The 19,904-nt window shown below is 43.8% G+C and overlaps 1 protein-coding gene across 6 annotated transcripts in view; it reads right to left on the bottom strand.

The window, feature by feature from the left end:
• The window catches only part of B3GALNT2 (beta-1,3-N-acetylgalactosaminyltransferase 2), a 58,062-nt gene extending 38,405 nt beyond the window's left edge, over positions 1-19,657 (bottom strand). For all 6 annotated transcript variants that reach the window (XR_012644975.1, XM_074990135.1, XM_074990137.1 and 3 more), the window contains exons 1-3: positions 19,434-19,657; positions 1,013-1,160; positions 81-181 (exon numbers count right to left, since the gene is read on the bottom strand). Coding sequence is in view for 5 of the 6 variants with exons in the window: in XM_074990135.1 (XP_074846236.1) it covers positions 81-181; positions 1,013-1,160; positions 19,434-19,527 (343 nt within the window). In the remaining variant the exon portion in view is untranslated. The remainder of the gene's footprint in view (positions 1-80; positions 182-1,012; positions 1,161-19,433) is intronic.
• Between the last annotated feature and the right edge of the window lie 247 nt (positions 19,658-19,904).

The raw sequence follows: 19,904 nt of genomic DNA, 5'->3' as shown, positions 1-19,904 counted from the left end.
TTACAAAACCGTCAGTGCAGCATATAACAGAGGATTCTGTTTAGTATGACATAATAGTACAAAAAATTAATCATTCATACCTGGGTTGGTAATGTTCAGAAGTCTGCAGGAATAAGGATCTTCTCTGTCCTCCACTGGCACATCACAGCCATGTGCACCTATTATAAACTTCACAAGGACACTAAAATAATTTGTTTTTATTAACAGCAGTAATTCACACAATACAAAGACCTCCCCTATAGTTCAAACCTTCTGATCCCCTATGACATAAAACTGCATCCTATTCTTGATATTTATGTTAGTGGGTTAGCTGTGCCAATCTCCAGTGAAATACTGTATCAATACATGCAAACAATGCTGTTATTTACAAAGGATTAGTAGTTCATTTTACATGACAGTTAACTAAGAAGCTATTCAAACCGCACATAAATTTATATTTATATTTACAAGAAACATGGGAAGTATGGCTATTTGGTTGCATACCTCTTCAAAAATAGTGCAATGCACCATCAGAAACAGCACTTTTCTGAACAGAGTGGTACCTAAGTGCAGCTCTACACAGTCAACAAGAACTACTTTCTGCACATGCTCAGCAATACATCCTAACAGTTGTTCTATCTTGCTAACAAATTCCTCCTGACATAAAAACAGAACTATAGTTTCATGTGTGTCAATTACTATACTTTAAAATAAATCCACTTGTGTCATCCCAACTACTGACAGAACACTAGAGCATTTAACAGATGCTTTAAACACTTGCTCACATTCGAAAAACAAAAACTTTAAACACAATAAAAAAAAAATCCATCTCTGTCAACCTCCCCTCGCAGAATGCCTATTATGTTTATAAAATTTTAAGAATAAAAGTTGCCCATCAACCATAATAAAATGCATTTACCAGAATGAGACAATACTTTCCCCCCAAATAAAGGTTAAAAAATAAACAACATTTTACTCCTTTGGTTCCTAGTTTCTCACACAGACCAAGTAACACAAAATATGGGTGGTTTACCGAGGGCTCAGTGCTGGATGTTGTTTCAAGTGCTTGAACCAAGTGTTCCTTATAACAGTCCGCAGCTCATGATTGTGTCGAGCTGATAATACACCGACGATAACATCGTAATGTTTCAGTTCCCACAGCGGAAAGAAAGCCAGGGGACCTACGAGTTTAAAACAATTTACTATAGACACACAATCCCACATGCCTGAGCTGTAAGTAGTAATTTAAACACACACCAAAAGAGTGTGTATTAAGCGTCCTGAGCATTGAAAAAACAGGAAATACTCATGTCACATTGTCAAAAGCCCAGAAGGTGCTTTCAACATGCCACAATTACCCTTACAAAGCTGTGAAATTGTTACGAGAGAGAAGGGAAAAAATGATTGCTGGTAAATGAAAGTAGCAAAGTTCATGACACCTGCCAAGCAAACAAAAGAAAACCTCTTTGTTGGTGTGAGGGGATAGCCAGTTGCATGTGTGGCTGCCTTCTGAGCAAGCTGCTCCATGAAACCACACCACAGCTGTTCTCCATATTTTGCACTCGCTACCAGAAACCTATTGGGTGAAATTCAAGCTGCTGCTTACAATCTGCAAAATTCTATAAAGCCTGGCTTCAGCTAATCTCATGGATAGCTTTTCCTTCTCTGATGTGGCACAAAACCTGGGGCCTGATCATTCCTAGCATTCGGCTTTCACTCCTAGACTACTCTACCAAACATATACCCACTTAACTCAAGTGTGTTCACACTTGCTCAGGCTACATCTAGATGGTGCCCTAACTTTGAAATTACTACGTGCCCTATACAAACTGCATAGCCTATTTCAAGTAGATTTCAAAATAAGCCATTTCGACATGTGGCACTGTCTAAATGGTGTCACATGTCAAAATAAAGTGCTATTTCAAAACACCCCATACTCCTGCTGCGATGAGATTTACAGGGATGCCGGAAGAGAGCACCCATTATCTCAAAAACTCTTTTGAGACAACAGGCTTGTTGCATAGACGCAGGCAGCTATTGCAGGGTACTACAGCATCCCAAAATAGCACCTGTCACCTAGACATGGCCTCTGAGTGCAAAGAGGCATGTCTCTGTCCATGCTGGCTCCATTTCCACTGACATTTAGTTTATTGGCAGGGCCTACCTAGTCCCTGTCCTTGTAAAGTTGAGAGAGAGAGAAAAGAGCTGAGGGTATCATCTCCCTAAGAGGGGGAATGTTTTACTTTGATCAGCTGTGGCATGAATTTTCCCCAGGTACATGGGCTTCTTCCTAAAGAACATTTAATTCTTGCTAAGTTTGTTTTTAAAAATCTAGAGATTACAAAAAGTCATACTTCTTTACAGAGAGATGTTTGACTAAAGAGAAATGTGAGAAATATGGCTAGGAGCCCACAACCAAACTTTTAACATGGATCTGCCATGTTTGGTTCATCAGTCATTCTAAAGCTAAAATGAGAAGTTCATATTTAGCAGGAATGACGGATCACTTTCATCTCACTATTACTTAGTCTGAGACCTAAACCAAATAATTAAAGTAACAAACCTGTTGACTGCCAAGTTTTGCAACAACTACTGTAAGCAATAAAAGCAAGGTCACGTTACACATGTAATTTTAGGGTGCCTAAAAATATCTAGAAGTTACCACTATAACCAGAGTGCACAATGTTCTATTCCAAGCTTCCGTCCATTCTGCACTAGTGCACTCGTTAAAGCATGAGAACGAAATGTGCCTCAATGACTGGACATGCACGACATTCAAGTAAAGCAGAAGAGAAGTAAAATAACATTTCTGAAAATCCTACATGGTGCTCAATGTGTCTCTGTAGCAGACATTTTGCAATAAGGGACACAATGTTAGTTTTTGAACTAAATTTACTTCTGCAAGCTGTTTAAACCTGGGTGTTTCCAGCACACTGCTAATCTTCACATGCCAAAGGTTAAAAGGTTGTCAGTTTAATTAAAATAATTCACATAACCTAGCAATTTACTATGAAGGGTCGAATAAGATCGAGACTTTTCTTTCTACACAGACCAGCATTCCTCTTCTTTCTCAGAAACCTGTATGTTTCTCACTTACAACACATAAGCATAGAATCATAGAACAATAGAGCTGGAAGAGACCTAAGAAAGCCATCAAGTCCAGCCCCCTGCCCTAGGCAGGACCAAACCCATCAGATCAGCCCAGCCACGGCTTTGTCGAGGCGAGACTTAAACACCTCCAGGGATGGAGACTCCACTACTTCCCTGGGTAGACCATTCCAATGCTTCACCACCCTCCTACTGAAAAAGTTTCTCCTAATGTTCAAGCTGGACCTTCCCAACCACAACTTGAGACCATTGTTCTGCCATCCATGACCACTGAACAGCCTCTCTCCAGCCTCTTTGCAACCTCCCTTCAGTAAGTTGAAGGCTGTTCTCAAGTCCCCCCTCAGTCTTCTCTTCTGCAGACTAAACAGTCCCAATTCCCTCAACCTGTCTTCATAAGTCATATGCTCCAGCCCCCTAATTATTTTGGTTGCCATCTGCTGGACCCTCTCCAGTGTATCCACATCCTTCCTATAAGTGGGGGCCCAGAACTGGACACAGTACTCCAGATGCGGCTTCATTAAAGTCGAATAAAGAGGAACAATCACTTCTCTGGATCTACTGGCAACGCTCCTCTTGATGAAACCTAATATGCCATTAGCCTTCTTGGCTACAATGGCACACTGTTGACTTATGTCCAGCTTCTCATCCACTACAACTCCCAGGTCCTTTTCTGCAAAACTACTACTGAGCCAGTCGGATCCCAGCCTGTAACAATGCTTGGGATTCTTCCGGCCCAAGTGCAGGACTCTGCACTTGAACCTCATCAGATTTCTTGCAGCCCAGTCTTCCAATTTGTCTAAGTCACTCTGGACCCTATCCCTACCCTCTAGCGTATCTACTGCATGCACTGCAGTTTTGGCAGGTTTCAGGAATGGGATTTGTTTGTTGTACATAAGTATTCACAAATGCTCTGCCCTAAGTGATGCCTGTAGTGTGTTAAAGGAGAGAATTCACAGCTCAAGTCAAACAATCTTTTATGAGAATATGAGTTGGTTTTCCCTTGTATAGATAAATGCTGATCATCTGGAGGTTTTGAATGTCCCCAGAGACATATATTTAATTAGAATTTGCCTGAATTCTGTATTGGCTGGAATCTGAAACAATCACATGTGCAGTGGGACTGCACTAACCCAAGAGCTCCCACTTCCTCTTGTAATGCCTCCTCTTCCCCTTGTCCTTATATACCTTCTCTTACCTGGTTCTGCTCCATTTCATTATGTTTTTATGTCCTTGGCAGTCTTACACACATACCATCCAGTGTAGGGCAGTACTTCATATCTCATTGAACACCTGATACTGTACACATCAGAGCTGTGGCCTCATTTACTTGCAATATTTTAGCTAACGATGCATTCTAGAACCAGTTTAATTAAATCACTGTAAAACAATGTGTAGACTGTCTCTCTTTTGGGTAGAGAGAGGAAAATGTTAATCTACCTTAAATCAGTTTCCAATATAACATACACCAAAACTGGCCACTGAAACCAAAATAATAGTTTCTACACTGGATTTTGAATTGATTAAATTAGTTTTAAAACTGCTGCAACTCTTTCAGTGGCTTAGAAAGCACTTCATAGAGGCAGTAAGAAAGCCCTCAGAGTTAACCCCTTTGACAGCAGAGGTAGCAGGCCTTTTCAGTTTTGTTTCATGCTGTTTATTGATTTAATAAAACAGCACTGCATCAGTTAATTTGCATGAAGCTGCCATCCGAGTCAGAAGGGGTGCATCTACATTAGGAACTAAGTCTGAAGTTAACTTCGAAGTTACGCACTACATCGGAGTAGCCAGCAGAGACTCTACACACATTTTCCCTTATTTGGAAGTTAACTTCAAAGTAGGGAGCCCAACTTCAAAGTCCTTACTCCATTCCCAGGAACGGAGTAGTGCCCTACGTTGAAGTTTAACTTTGAAGTAGGGTGTGTACCGACGCTCTACTTTGAAGCTGCTTGCTTAGAAGTTGTACTTGGAAGAAAGCAACTTCAAAGTTATTTTTGTAGTGTAGACGCAGCCAAGGAGTAGTCAACTTTTTTTTAAAAGTGAAAATATTTTGCAGAAATTCACGAATAATTCTCCTGTTTGATAGGCAAAGTTTCTTATTTCCTATGGTAAGTGGGAAAGAGCATTTATTAAGTTTTAATTGAGAAGTTACATTTGTTTTTAAACTAATAAGAGATAAAGCTACAGGAAAAAAAGATAGTAACCTATGATGAACCGCCAGGAAGCAAGAGCACTGCATACTTGCGATCTTCACCCAAGGTTCAGAGAAAGCTGTCGGTGACCTCTGAGTCAATCTTGGTGCAGTACTTATAAATGCAATCCAGGGTGCATAAAAATCAATTATTAAAAAAATTAAAAATCAGATTTAATTTAAATTGTAATTTTATTTTTTTAAACCTATAATAAATTTCTTGTTTAAAAACAATTACAATTAAATCTCGTCACAAACATGCTATACATACACTTCCAGTATCATAAGAATGAATTAATGGCTCCAGTTTGTCCAGTCTATCTACTAGCTCTCGCTTCTCGAACGTTCATAGCTTTCAATTTCTGTTTCTTAGAAGACTAAAGTAGTGTGTGCAAAGACAGACACAAACTGAATGAGACTATGAAAACCAAAAAGCAGTCAAGTAGCACTTTAAAGACTAACAAAATAATTAGGTGAGCTTTTGTGGGACAGACCCACTTCAGATCATAGCCAGACCAGAACAGACTCTGATTTGCTCACCTTGATCGTTTTTTTTCCAATTTGTCCTCCTTGATTACTGTTTTTTGTTCTCTGTGCCTTAATATTGAGTCTGTTCTGGTCTGGCTATGGTCTGAAGAAGTGGGTGTGTCCCACGAAAGCTCATCACCTAATAAATTTTGTTAGTCTTTAAAGTGCTACTTGACTGCTTTTTTGTTTTGATAGTATATAGACTAGCACGGCTCCCTCTCTGTTACTGGTGGACGAGACTGTTTTTGTTCTGTGCTTATGTTGTGATAGACCTGGGCCAACGACAGGAAAGTTAGTTCAGATATTGCCTTAAGACAATATAAAGGAAAAGATGAAGGCAGCACAGAAAGGAACAGTGGAATGGACTCAGAAGAAATGGGGAAGACATTCAGTGCACACAGCCGCCTATATTCCCCCACACTTCTGCCACAGAAAAACTGTCATGGCTTCTGGGGGTAAAAGAGACCTTAACTGGGAACATTTTGAAGAAATTCAATTCCTGGGTGAAAAAGGAAAATGGACGAGTGTAAGCAATGCAAGAAGTAGATGAAGGGCCTCCTTGCAGGAGTAAAACATCATAAGGAGAACTGCTTATTGAAAGAAAACAATGTGGATGAAGTTGGAACTGAAGAATAAACATGGATCAACTAGTTAGTAATTTAAATAATTCACTTTGGAATGCATCATTCAAGAGTAAATTCCCAACCTGTTTGCTATCTTAAATGTTAGCAATACGAAGTTTATTTTAGATAATCCTTATGGCTTATTTATTTAATTAACTTGGTTCAGAATCTACCACCAACTATACAGTATAGATAGCTACAGCAAAAGAAATCTAGAGCTGCCAGTTACCACCGCCATTTTCTTGTTTTATAATACACACCCCTTATTTTGGAACACTACAGCCACAGACCATAATGGTGATACCGTTAAGTCTATTCCCTATTTTACTTCAGCTTAATTTAGCTTTCCCAGGGGAACCCCATCCTATACTTCCCCCAAACACAGACATGCCAGTGAGTTTAATGAGGCTTACCGGGGGTCCTCATTATGTCACTTCGCTAAAAGTTGTTTCCCCATATACGTCGTTAAGAAATTCAGGAAAGCAGATTCATTATAAGTTGCACTCCTCCGCACTCATGTCCTTTAGGGGCCAAGGGACCAAGAGCCAGGAGCATAGTGGAGCTTTGTGGTGGCCGGGCGGCAGGCACTGTAGCGCAGGGGCCCTGGAAGTGAGCCTTGAAGTAGTGGGGGACCAGTGACAAGCTGTGGGGAGCCGGGAGAGTGGCGGAGAACAAAGAGGACAGGCAGGGAGCTGCAGAGAGCTAGCAAGCTGTGGGGAGCTGGTGGGGACCTCACAAAGAGCCGTCAAACTGTGCGGAAGCTGGAGGGGACAGGTGGGGGGCCGTCAGGGAGCCAGCTTATCTTATTATTTATTTATTTATTTATTTATTTCTAGTCTATTTTTTGTGGGTTATAGGTACATTACATGCACATGTGCGTAAACAGTACGGCTGTGGTCACACTAGCGAGGAACTTCCGAAGGGGAAACCCCAATAAGAAATTTCGAAGAGAGTCATTTCGATATGGAGTGACTGACTACACACAAAGTGCGGATCGACATTGCAATCTGCAATGTTGAAAGGACACCCCCCGGCCTTTCAAAAGGAAGCAGCTACATAGCACAGAGCCTCCTTTTGAAAGGACGGGGCAGGAAATGGTGTGGGAAGGGTCGAATGGCCAACAAGGCCTTCCTGGATCATGGGCCAACCGCCCTCTTAAGGGGCCCCTCCCAAGCACACACCCCACATACATGCTGAGGGCTCAGGCTGGGTGCAGCATGCATCCTCCAGCACAGCACCGTCAAACCCTTGCTCAGCCCCAACACCACAGCACAGCATGGACCTGCAGCACCTCCAGGATGAGGACCCTGTGTACATCGTGGCCAGCCTGACGGCCGTCCTCACAACAATCCAACTCAGGCACCGGACGGCCTGCCATGTGGCTGGCTTCCTGCAACTTCTCTCTCCAATCCTCACCCCCATGGTGCAACCAGACCACGCACTTTCCACCCACCATCGCCTCTGGCAGTACCCCACCAGCGGGCAATGGTGGGACCATCTTGTGATGAAGGAGTGGGATGATGAGCTGTGGCTCCAAAACTTTTCGATGACCCAGGCCACCTTTATGGAGCTGTTCCATTGGCTGACACTGGCACTACACCACCAGGATACACATATGCAGCCTGCACTCCCCCTGGAGAAAAGGGTGGCCATTGCCGTGTGGAAGCTGGTCACCTCAGACAGCAACCGCTTAGTTGGCCACCATCTCGGGGCGGGGAAGGCCACCATTGGGGTCATCCTTCCCGAAGTCAGTCAGCAGGGGTCATGCACCCAAGATGGTAGCCTGGGGAGTGGGAGGGGAGCACCCATGCATCCTGCCACATGCTCACTGTCATGCCCACCGCTCCTGGAAGGTCATCAAAGCCATCAACTGCACCCTCCTGTGCTGGCTCATCTGCATGGGTGGTGTGGACACACCATGGCCGGGTTCTAGCAGCTGGGGTTCCCCAACTGTTTTGGCATCTTGGACAGCACCCATATTGCCATCCAGACTCCACCACACAGCCGTGGACAATACATCAACTGTAAGGGCTACCATTCAATCGTCCTCCAGGCTCTTGGGGACACCAGTGGACGATTCATGGACATTTGTGTGGGGTGGTCAGGCAGGGTCCATGATGTCTGCATCCTGCACAACTCCTGGCTCGGGCGCAGACCGGCCAACAAGACCTACATCCCCCCATGGGAGCTCCTGGTGGGAGACATGACTATGCCCACATACATAGTCGCCGATGCAGCCTACCCACTCCAGGCCTCGCTAACACACACCTATATAGGCCATACCAATGACAGCCAGCACAGATACAACGCCTAGCTCAACCAGGCCTGGAACACGGTGGAGTGGGCATTTAGGCGCCTGAAGATGCGCTTCCAGTGCTTGCTCACATGCCTGGAGGTGGGCCTCCCCAGTGTACCCACAGTCGTGGGCACGTACTATGCTCTCCACAATCTCGTGGATAGCAAGCATGAGCTCTTTGTGGAGCACTGGGTGGCCGACGCTGTGCTGCACTGTGACCAGCTGGGTGCAGTTCTGTGCCAGCAGGGGCACTGGGACAGGGTGCGCATGTGGGAGGCCTTCGCCCAGGGCCCCCCCTCCCCACGACCTGCCCCTGGCCTGAGCCACACAACCCCCTTTTCACCCACCCCTCACCAACATCCCACTAGCACACCTCCCCATGTGCACATCCCTCACCATCCCCACCCGAAACATGACACAATGAGTTATTGTTCAAATAAAGTTAATTGTTTGTTGGTCAACCAGACTGAGTAACCTCAATGCACTTATGTACGGGGGGGGACATGGTGGGGGGGGGACCCTCACTCATCCTTAGGGGTGCCACTGTGCATTAACTCCACCTCACTTTCTTGCGAACATTCTCAACCCCCAGATATGGTACCAGAGAGATAGCCATGCTAGTCCATATACTATGAAAACAAAAATGCAGTCGAATAGCACTTTAAAGACTAACCAAATAATTTCTTAGGTGATGAGCTTTCGTGGGACAGACCCACTTCTTCAGATCACAGCCACACCAGAGCAGACTCAATATTTAAGGCACAGAGAACCAACATTTTTATTCTAGTTTTGGTTCTCTGTGCCTTAAATATTGAGTCTGTTCTGATATGGCTGTGATCCGAAGAAGTGGGTCTGTCCCACGACAGCTCATCACCTAAGAAATTATTTGGTTAGTCTTTTAAGTGCTAATGGACTGCATTTGTGTTTTCAACTCCAGATATAAAAAGGTAGATACCTAACTTCTAACCATAAGAACGGCCACACTGGGTCAGATCAAAGATCCATCTAGTCCACTATCCTATCTTCTAAACATAATCAATTAAAGATGCGCCAGAGGGAGTGAACAGAACAGGTAATCGCAAAAGCAAACCCTTTCCCGACATCCATTTCCAACCTCTGGCAAACTGAGCTTAGGGATTCCATTCCTACCTATCCCGGCTAATAGCCATTCATGGACCTAACCTCCATGAATTTATGTAGTTCTTTCTTGAGCCCTGTTAAAGTCTTGGTCTTCACAACCTCCTCTGGCAAGGAATTCCACAGGCCTACTATACACTGTAGGAAGAAAAAATTTTTTGTTAGTTTTAAACCTGCTACCCATTAATTTCATTTGGTGCCCCCTAGTTATTTTATTACGGGAACAAGTAAATAACTTTTCCTTATTCACTTTTTCCACACCAGTCATGATTTTATAGATATCTATCATACCACCCCCACTCCCAGTCTCCTTTCTTCTAAGTTGAGAAGTCCCAGTCTGTTGCTGCCATGACATGGGCATCTCAAAGTCACTCCTCAGGTATGACAGTCATAAATTTCAAGGCTGGAGCAAAGCCATTTAATCAACACATATTTGCGAATGATGTTTTGAACAACATTCCTCTTCTGAATTGGTGGAAATCATTAACTAAGCTTCTTTCAAAAGAGTTCCTTAGTTTCTAAGGCAAATTTTTTTGCAGCAGTAGCTTCCTATGCAGGTAGAGAGAGAATGTTTTCGTCATTTGGTATTAGTCACTCAAATCTAAGAAACTGACTGGGAACTGAAAAAAAAGCAGGAAAACTTGTGTTTTCTGTCTCAGTCTATGAATCACAATGACAGTGGGTGTAGGGAAGAAGAGTGAGTGGTAGAAATTTTAAGGACACTGCACACCTAGTATTATGACAACTTGTCTGTTAATAAAATCTGAAAATTAAAAAAGAAAAAGTGTTTAAGGACAGCCTTCACTGGCAATTCAGGAAACTGCTTCAATTAAACATGAAAAATAACATTTAAGATTTAATTTAATAAAATATAAGGGGTTGTGAGTTTGATTTGGTTCTTACCATTTCTAATGCTGTGCTGCCCCATGACTAATATGTACTACACGCATCCCTCGTTAAACAAGTACTTTAATTACAAGCACTGGTTAAAACGAGGAACATGGATACCTCTCTTAGTTCACTCAACAAGTGAACTCACCCTACTGATACAAGCATAACCCCCTCCCCATGGCTCCCAGCCGCTAGTCTGACCTCCCCGCCTGCCAGCCCTGCAGCCCCATCCTGCTGCAGCCAGACCCCCTGCCAGCCCTGCAGCCTGACCCCACCCCCTGTATCCCCCACAGCCCAACACCACGCCCCTGCCGCCTGTACCCCCCGAGGCCCCAAACCATGGCAGCCTGAATCCCCCCCACGGACCCAATCCGCCACCAGATTTTAACCCTCCCTCCAACTCATGGCCTCAAACTACCCCCAGCCTTTAACCCTCCCCAAACCCAGGTTCGCTTACCTTTCAAAAGCTGTGCTACCTGCTGCCACTCCTTCCCCGAGTTAGGAGCCCTTAGGAGCCAAAGACTTTTACATGTATTTTAATAGGAATTTAGTGTCCCTCTTATTAGTTTTCACCTATGAGCAGAAAGTTGGGAACCAATTGTGCTCATAGAGTGAGGGATGAGTGTATGTCCTAAACTATTAATAAAATCAAGTAACCTAAAATATTACGCAAAGTATATCCTCCTAGATGTCACAAAATGCTATACTGAGTTGTAAAGTAACATGTTTAGTGAGGAGTTTTGCAACATTTTTTAAGAAATATGGGAAGCAGCAGCAAAGGGAAACTCAATTAAATCTATTATTTTTCATAATGTTTTTAAATGGGTGATTTTTATTCACCCTGACACAATCATTTTATTTTATAGCTCAGAAGCGAACACAGCTACTGCATTAACATATGACTGTTGTCATGAATTTACAAACTAGAGTTTTCTTTATACATGTAACAGCAGCCTCTGATGTAGTCTCTATTATTGCTTATTCTGTTATCCATTAGGACTCATAATACACTATTCTTACCTTATATTGATTATGTTATTATCTGTTTACAATTTGAGGTTACAAGTTTGAGTGCAGGGCTGAAAGCCAGGCCTCTGGAGTTCTATTCTTGGCAGTGTTATTGATTTACTGTCTCTCTGGTAGGGATGTGCAAAACTGACCTCTCTGGGGTCACAGTTGACCCCAGTACTCCTCACAAGATGCAAGGAGTGAGGGAGGTCAACAAGAGAAAGCTGAGCGCCAATACTTCGATTGTAGCTATGCAATTGCCATAGCTAGAGTTGCGTATATGTAGTAAATTCACTTTGCCTAGTATAGACACAGCCTGATTCAACTTTGATTAGCTAACACTGAGCTACTGAGAATGACTGAACTGCCAAACCTTGCCCCCAGCAGCAAACCTAGGTGCCTCTCTTTAGAAGCTATGTCATGGCACATTTCAATTGTATTTAGCTACACAGCTCTGCTCCACAACATGAAATAAATAATAAACAAATTCTGACATGGCACCCCAGGCATCTGCTTAGTTTGCCTATCTGGTTGGGCCAGTCCTGCTCACGGCAATAACTGTAGTAAAACAAAACAGACAGTTGCACTCACAGCTGTGACTCTGTTTCATAGCTGCCACCCAAAGAACCCCTTGTAAAAATTTGTGCTGTTGAACCTGAGTCAGACAGCAGAGGTTCCATACTGAAAGGCGGTATACAGTGGCTCCAACCAGATTTCAACAACAGCCACCTAAGCAGACTAATTTTACCATTACTTTATTCAGGGGACTATAAACCTCCTATTAACAGGGTCAAACTCAGCAGCCAAATACAGATTTACTGACATTATCACCAGGGGAAAGGACAAGAGATTCCAGCGATAACTGTCTGGCCATTAAAGATTTTCAAACACAGGGACGCACTCAGATTCTCAGAAGTATGCCTCCAAGACAAAAAGTTCCATGGACACCATCAGCTTCAACACCAAAAGTAGTTTCAGGCACTACTGCAATGCAACCACATTTTAATTATTTTTACATGATTTACTCTCTCATTTTGCTGTGTCCAAGAATCAAACTGAGTATGTAGAGAAACTCTTCCATAAAGTGCTGACAAAAGCACAACAGGAACAAACTGGAAAAAGCAGAGAAAAACATGCTCTCTTGCGCTCTCTCTAAATCTTTTTTTGTTGATAGTAATCCTAGAGTTTATCTGCTTTAGGGATTTCTGCAGTGAGACAGGCAATGCCATGAAAACCCTCTTTTAATCGCCAAGCTCCGGTGCAACTTACCACAGAAACAGGGCTATGTTACACCAGCGCAAGCTCCACTTTATGTTGCTGCAGCATACACATACTGGAGTTTACATTTAAATAGCTGTACCAGTGCAAAAAGCCCTGATGGAAAGAAGCCCTTAGGCATTATGTGTAGCTTCAGTAAACAAAACTTTTCTGAGAGCAGGGAGATTTTTATCTGGACCATAGCCCTTTAACAGAACATTCAGAGCTGACACAAAAACACTGGAGAAGCTACAGTCAACCCTCAATTTTACAGAACCCAATTTAGGGGATTTTGGGAACAATGGACCTACTCCAACACCTGTTGTTCCTGAAGTCCACCTGGGTCTGTAAAATCACCCCCCCCCCCCCCCAACACACACACACCAAAAAAGGTTAAAGGACTGGTGCAGCCTGGAAGAGCCGCCACCTCCTCCGGCGGAGCCACCATGCTTATGTGGGGGCTCCAGCAGCGGCTCCTCCAGGCTGTGTGGTGGCCACTCCAGCTGCATGCAGCAAAACGGTTCCAGCTGCATGGTGGGGTGCCTCCAGCCACATGCAGCGAGGCAGCTGCAGCCATGCGGCCAGGTGCCTCCAGCTGCGTGCAGGGAAGCAGAACGCTGCCCGTCACGTGTGGCGGGGTCCAGCAGCTCCTCCAGCGAGTGGCAGGGATTTTTTGGGGGATGGGGGGAAGACTGCGGCTGGGGGAGCCTGGCAGGGCGGGTGGGTGGGCAGGCAGTAAACCTTCACATATAATGGACTTTCGGTAATAGCAGACAACCTTCCTCATTAGTCTGTTTTATCAAGGGTTTAGTGTATTGTGCTATAGCAGCTGGTAGTGTATCAGTGATGGTACTGCACTCAAATTTCTAGAGAGACCTCTTTGCCCTGGCCTACAGATGTGAGATACTCTGACTGCTACTGTCAGCGATGGCCATAGAGCAGGGAATGAAGGGCTTTTTGTTTTTTTAAAAGCAAGCCCTGTTTGTGGAATCTCTTGGCACTTTAGCCTCAACTAGTAATGATGGGTTATCTTGGCTAGAGTGCCTAAACTCTACCTTTTGCCTAAACTCCGCCTAAACTCCAACTTGCTATCATCTCAAGACTATTCAGTGGCCTATTTAGAAAAGAGCAGGTGCCACTGGTGCAATTCCCAGTGAACAGGTCTCTCTCACAAACCAGCTTCTCTACAGCAGCACGTTTTTGGCATTTGGTGAAGAAGTAAAGGACCAAAGGGTCAGGCAGAATGAGCTGACACCCCTGCCCACTAAACATTCCTTGTAAGTGAAGGACCTACAAGCCATTTTAAGGATGCTTGTGTGGCTGCTGCCTGTGCTGCATTTGTTCTATAGATAAACAATTTCAGATTCTACATCTGTCAGCCAAGTGCCTTTCACAAGCATATGGGGGAAAAAAAGAAAATGATTTTAAAAATTATCAAGTGTTGGAGTGAGCGGTGTAATGCTTTTCTGGAAAGGACGCTTGAAACACTTAAAAATGACTGTCAAACAACTACTTTAGACCCACAATGGAACACGCTTTTATGAAATGAAATTCCTCCTTTAGAACATGGTCTTGCTTTCAACTTCAGAAGTTATTTGTGTATCTTGTTTTTAAGTGAATGCTTTCTCCACTTAACTCTCTCTCTCCCCTCATTCCTTCTGATATGTCACACAGAGTAGTCTATGCTCACAGTGGTACTAATTCAGCATGATGCATGAGCCCAACTAAGCAAGTACATAATTCCATTCAAGTCAATGCCTAAAGTTAGATACTCAAGCCTCACAATGCGCAGCTTCTCACTCTGTTAGACATAGCCTCTGCTTTGGTGCGATCAACTGAACACATGCTTAGCACGGAGGAGTCCATCTGTATGGATTAAATCAAGTTGGGGGGCAGGCTGTAATCAACTTTTCAGAAGTTATTTTATTTTTAGCATTTTTATAATTTTATTATTGTATAAAAGATTATGAAGCTTAAAAAGGAATACACAGTAAATCTTAGATAATTTCTTGTGAATAATTAAAAATGGGTTTTTATCTCTACTTGAAGACACCTCCTTGCTCTAGTCCTGCCCCAAACCTGTGTAAGTGACATTACCTGCAGGCTGGTAACGCCTCTGCAGAGAGAGAAGTCATTAAATTCAGGATTCCAGGAGGAAAAAAAAAATCACATTTGCTGCAACGTCTTCACAGTCACATTCTTCTCAAGTTGATTTGGGCACTGTCCAGTAAACACTGAATTGAGGCTATTTTACGTTTCTCTCAACTTTTTAGTTTCCTCTTCAATATGCATACCACAAAGAGAACTACAGTATTTGTTGAAGAGTTTATAACTATTTGGTATCTTACCAGTATAAATTAAGGCACACTAAAGATACACAGATTAATATAATCTAGTAGTAAAGTACAGATTCATCACATCTGCCAAAACCTCAATTTGTAACTACATTTCCAGACCTATTTCTTCTCTCTCTCAAAACACGTGGTCTATCCAGCCCAAAAATAATGTGAACAACCATCAACAAAATATACAGCTTCAGAGGGAAAGTCATGTTATTCTGTAGCTGCAAAAACACTGAGGAGTCCTATGACACCCTAAGGACTAACAGATTTATTTGGGTATAATCTTTTGTGGTTAAGGATTGTGTCAGATGCATTAGAGACCTGGTTTTTAAACCACAGAAGCCTATGCCTAAATAAATCTGTTAACCTTTAAAGGTGCTATGGGCAGCCCCGTTGTTTTTACAATATACAGCTCAACTGCCAGAGGAAACCTGCCCTTCGAAGAGCAAAATAATCCCCAGTGTAAATCTACTTAAAACAATGAAGTAACATTAGGGAGAAATGGGCTCAGTATGTTGTGACCCATCATTGTTCTTACCAACTTTGACCCATGCTCTGCTAATTATGTGACTGCTGTGATGCCAAAAGTCACTTAGACGCCAACAAACATTAATGTATTTTTATGCCCCAGCAACTCTAAAGCACTTTTGAAATCAATTCAATTTTTGTTCTTGCTAAGGAATCCAGGAGGTAAGTCATAAGTAGCAGCAGGCACAGGAAATAAACAAAACAAAAAAAAATTACTCGACTATAAAATGCAACAAGGCTGGTTTTATCACAATGCCATAACATCTTAATAATTCGAGTTTCAAAAACTGTTGTAAAAAATAAGACTATGTTCTACCCTGCGGTATGAACTCTTCCCCACTTTACTAATGTTCACAAAGCACTTTGAAGAACCAAAAAAGAAAATCACAGAATAATACATAAGTCAGATGAAAGAGGTCTCCTTTGCTCATTTTCCCTCCCTCTGCCAATGCAGAAATGTTTCCTACACTGCACATTTCTAGAAGCTTTTGAGGGTTACTAAATGCATAATCCTTTCACTTATTGCATAAGAGTGCTCCAAGCTGCTGGAGTTTCCACTTTCCACAGGAACCTATTCCGTACCTTAAAAGCTGTCATTTTCACATTTAAAATGAGGGAAAATTTCCTATCTTTCTCTTTGCTTGGGTTCACTACTTTATTCTATATGTTACTGTTAAAAAAGCCCTGCATAGTTCAGAAGAAATCTGGAAAGAAAGAATATTGTGAATTCACTTGACTCTTAAAGGACTGACTCTGCTAGCACTTACTACATAACACAGTGCGAGTACTCAGTCATCGAGAGTATTTGCTATTGTGAGCATAAAGGATAGTAATAAAAGCATTTGAACGATTGAGACCCCCAAAACAGCAATACTGATACCTTGAAATGGATCATTGACAGCATAGAAAAAAAAACAGTCACATACAAATACCGATTTAACCTCTCCAGCTGGTCTTCCTTGAGACCTGACTGGTGCTGAATAAAAGAATTTGCCAGACCATAGGAACTCAATATTGTCCAGCACAGGGGTCATCAACCCTTCCATGATGGAGTGCCAAAATTTGACCTTTTGACCTCTACGTAGGGTCCAAGAGCCAGTGATACTTCTTAAAGTCAATACTGGTCCTACTTACAACAGCTTCATTAATAAATAAATGAAGATATGGAGCTTTACTATTTTGGTGCTAGTTGGTAGCATTAGCTAGTATTTTGTTAACCCACAGACAACATGGCTTTGAGCAAGCTCCCAGCTGCATGGGGGAGGAGGGGCAGGGCAGAGCACCCACATCACATGCTAATGAAAATCAGATTGCATGCTACTCTTGGCACCCGTGCCAGGGGTTGCTGACCCCGCTCTAGCAGCATTACCAACACTTCCACTGCTTACTGGGCTCTTCCAATACATTTAGGAGTAAATTACAGCTAAATAACAGCACAGAACACTGAGACCCAGAAGTGGGGACATTAAGTAAACTTTATGGGACCCCGGGAAACTTGGCCAAACCAATACAGGTGGTTGCCCAGCTAATTAAAATCATGCCAGATTACCAATGTTACCAGATGAGAAAAGCGATTATAAAAAAGCCGTCATAGGGTTTTCAAGTTTCCTGCCTCTCCACAACTCAAGATTAAATAAAAAGATTTTTTTTCTTACGCAGTCCTGCAGGTTCCATCTTAGATCTGGAAAATCAAGCTACTTTTTTTCTGCTCATGCATCACCACCATTCAGGTTCTATGTATCAAAATAAGCCCTTCTTGACAGCTATACAACTCTAGTGGCACTGCATCTGTTCGGCAGGTTTTATTAACTGGCTGTTGAATTTGGTAAAGAATTCTACAGATAAATGCCCAAGAAAGGACAGACTCCAGCCCAATCCTTCTTCGCTGGACAGGAGCTAGCAATAGTATGAACGTATTTTTATTAATAAAATTAGCTATCATGACTGAGTAATCATCAGCTGAGTAATAAATCATTACTTTTATTTAATAAAGTTGCAAAACAGAACATTTCCAGCTAATTAAAAAACTGCAGCAAAGTGATTTATGGTGATCAACCTCTAACAATTACCACCACCAGAGTAACCTCAGTGCCTATTCTGAACAAGGAGTATCAACATGAAGTGGAATCCACTTATACTCACCTTGATTTAGTAATGGAACCCATTTTATGGTAAAGGCAATAACAAATCCTTCGAGGTTCTAATTACACAATTAAGCCCAAACAGCAAACACAACTGAAGACAAAAGCAATTTTGTGAGACACTTGAATAGCAGCAAGATTGGGCTTGTAGGCTTTGTCTACATGTTCAGGTTAACGTACTCCTGCAGCAGTGCATTAATGTGGCAATGTGTTCATGGCACCAGCAAATCTCTTCTAGTGATCAGGTAAATCACCCCCAGGAATGGAGTAGCTAACAGTTCTAGGAATGAGGTTCTTACATTGACGCTTTACAGAGCAGTAGCTTGGAGGAGAGAGGGAAGACAGTTTTCACATTTGGGAGCAAGAAAGTTACAGAAGTAACTTGACAGTGTAGACATGCCCAATGCCAGTGAAAAACACAGATTACTCTCCATGAAGAAAGTTCCTTTGTACCACTAGTAGTCACTTTCCTGAATTATAATGAATTACCTCTAGCTTAAAAATGCAGGCACAAAACTGTTCGTCTATCCTACATAGTTCTCCATTGTTTTCCTATAAATCCATATTAGCGTTTCATGTACTTTTCCAAACTAGATTATCAAAAAAAGCAGCTTTTTACTGACTCCACACTAAATCTCTACCTCAAACATTTTCATGAAGGCTGCTTAGAATTTCTCAATCACATAAATGCTTGAACAAGTGCATGCCCGGCAGGTGCTTCTTCCCTCAGTCACTTAAAGAGTTATACAATAACCAACCCTGCCACAAAAGGGGAAACAATGGTGATTTTTAATACAATGTGTTTGCGCTAATAGAGAAACTCACCAAAGTCAAGTTACACACATGCTGAAGTACTTACAGGATGGGGTCTCACTGCTAAACTCTCTAAACTCATGGTAATAAGACAAGCTAGTCACTGTTTCTTGCATTGAATCTAGCTAATGGATTTCAGCATTTTAATTAAAGTAATTGTTTAGAATTATCTCCACAGATGACCAAATACTATGCAGTAAGTTTATGGTTCAAAATTCCCCCTATCAGTCATCCAATGAATTATTTGCAAGTTCTCCCTGGTCACTCGAGTGGGTATGCTGATAGCAGTCACCTCTGTGCTTTGAGTGCCTGACAACTCCCGCGGGGAGAAGGGGAAAGGCTTAGCGGGCGGGCAGGGCGGACGCCCTCCTTCCCCGAAGTGAAGTACGCATGCACCTCTGTCCCTGCTGCCCACCACTCCCTTCAGTGCGGGTGGCTGCCCGCCCCTGCTCCACCTCCACCAGCACCCTCCCGCGCTGGGTGGGGAGCGGCAGCACCCTATCGTCTCCCCCGCCCAAGGGGAGGTGCGCGCAGCACCCCGCGGCGCTCCCCGCCCGGCCCCCGGGGACGTGTGCCCCGCCGCGCGCTGCCTACCTGCCGGGTGCCTCCCGGGGCCGCTGAGCAGCAGCCAGAAGTGCAGCGCGACCCCGACCACGCACGGGCACAGCAGCACAAGCCAATTTCGCATTGGCCGCCGGCCCCTTCCCGCCCCTTCCCCTCCTCGCCCCGGGCCGGGCCGGGCCGGGCCGGGCCAGGCCGGGCCGGGGGGAGTCCCGAGCAGGCGGGTGCTCCTGGCTGCGGCCGGCCGCTATGCCCGGCTCGCCCCACCCGCTCGCGGCCGCCGGGAAGTGGAGTCAGGCGCGGGAAGCAGCGCTTCCCCTACTACAATCCCCACAATCCCCAGCGCCGCGCCGCGCCCTGCTCTGCCGCCGGGCCCCGCTGCCCTCTCGCGGCGCGCTGGCTGTGGAGCACCGCGAGGCTGCTCCTCCTTGTCTTCCTCCGGGGGCGCCCGGCGCGCAGCGCCGCACCATCAACGGGGCTGGGACTCTTTCCGGCGGCGGGGGC

Source organism: Carettochelys insculpta, chromosome 3, assembly GCF_033958435.1.
Source record: "Carettochelys insculpta isolate YL-2023 chromosome 3, ASM3395843v1, whole genome shotgun sequence".
Taxonomy (NCBI): Eukaryota; Metazoa; Chordata; order Testudines; family Carettochelyidae; genus Carettochelys; species Carettochelys insculpta.
The sequence above is the reverse complement of the archived record's forward strand: the minus strand, read 5'-3'. Positions and strand labels throughout refer to the sequence as shown.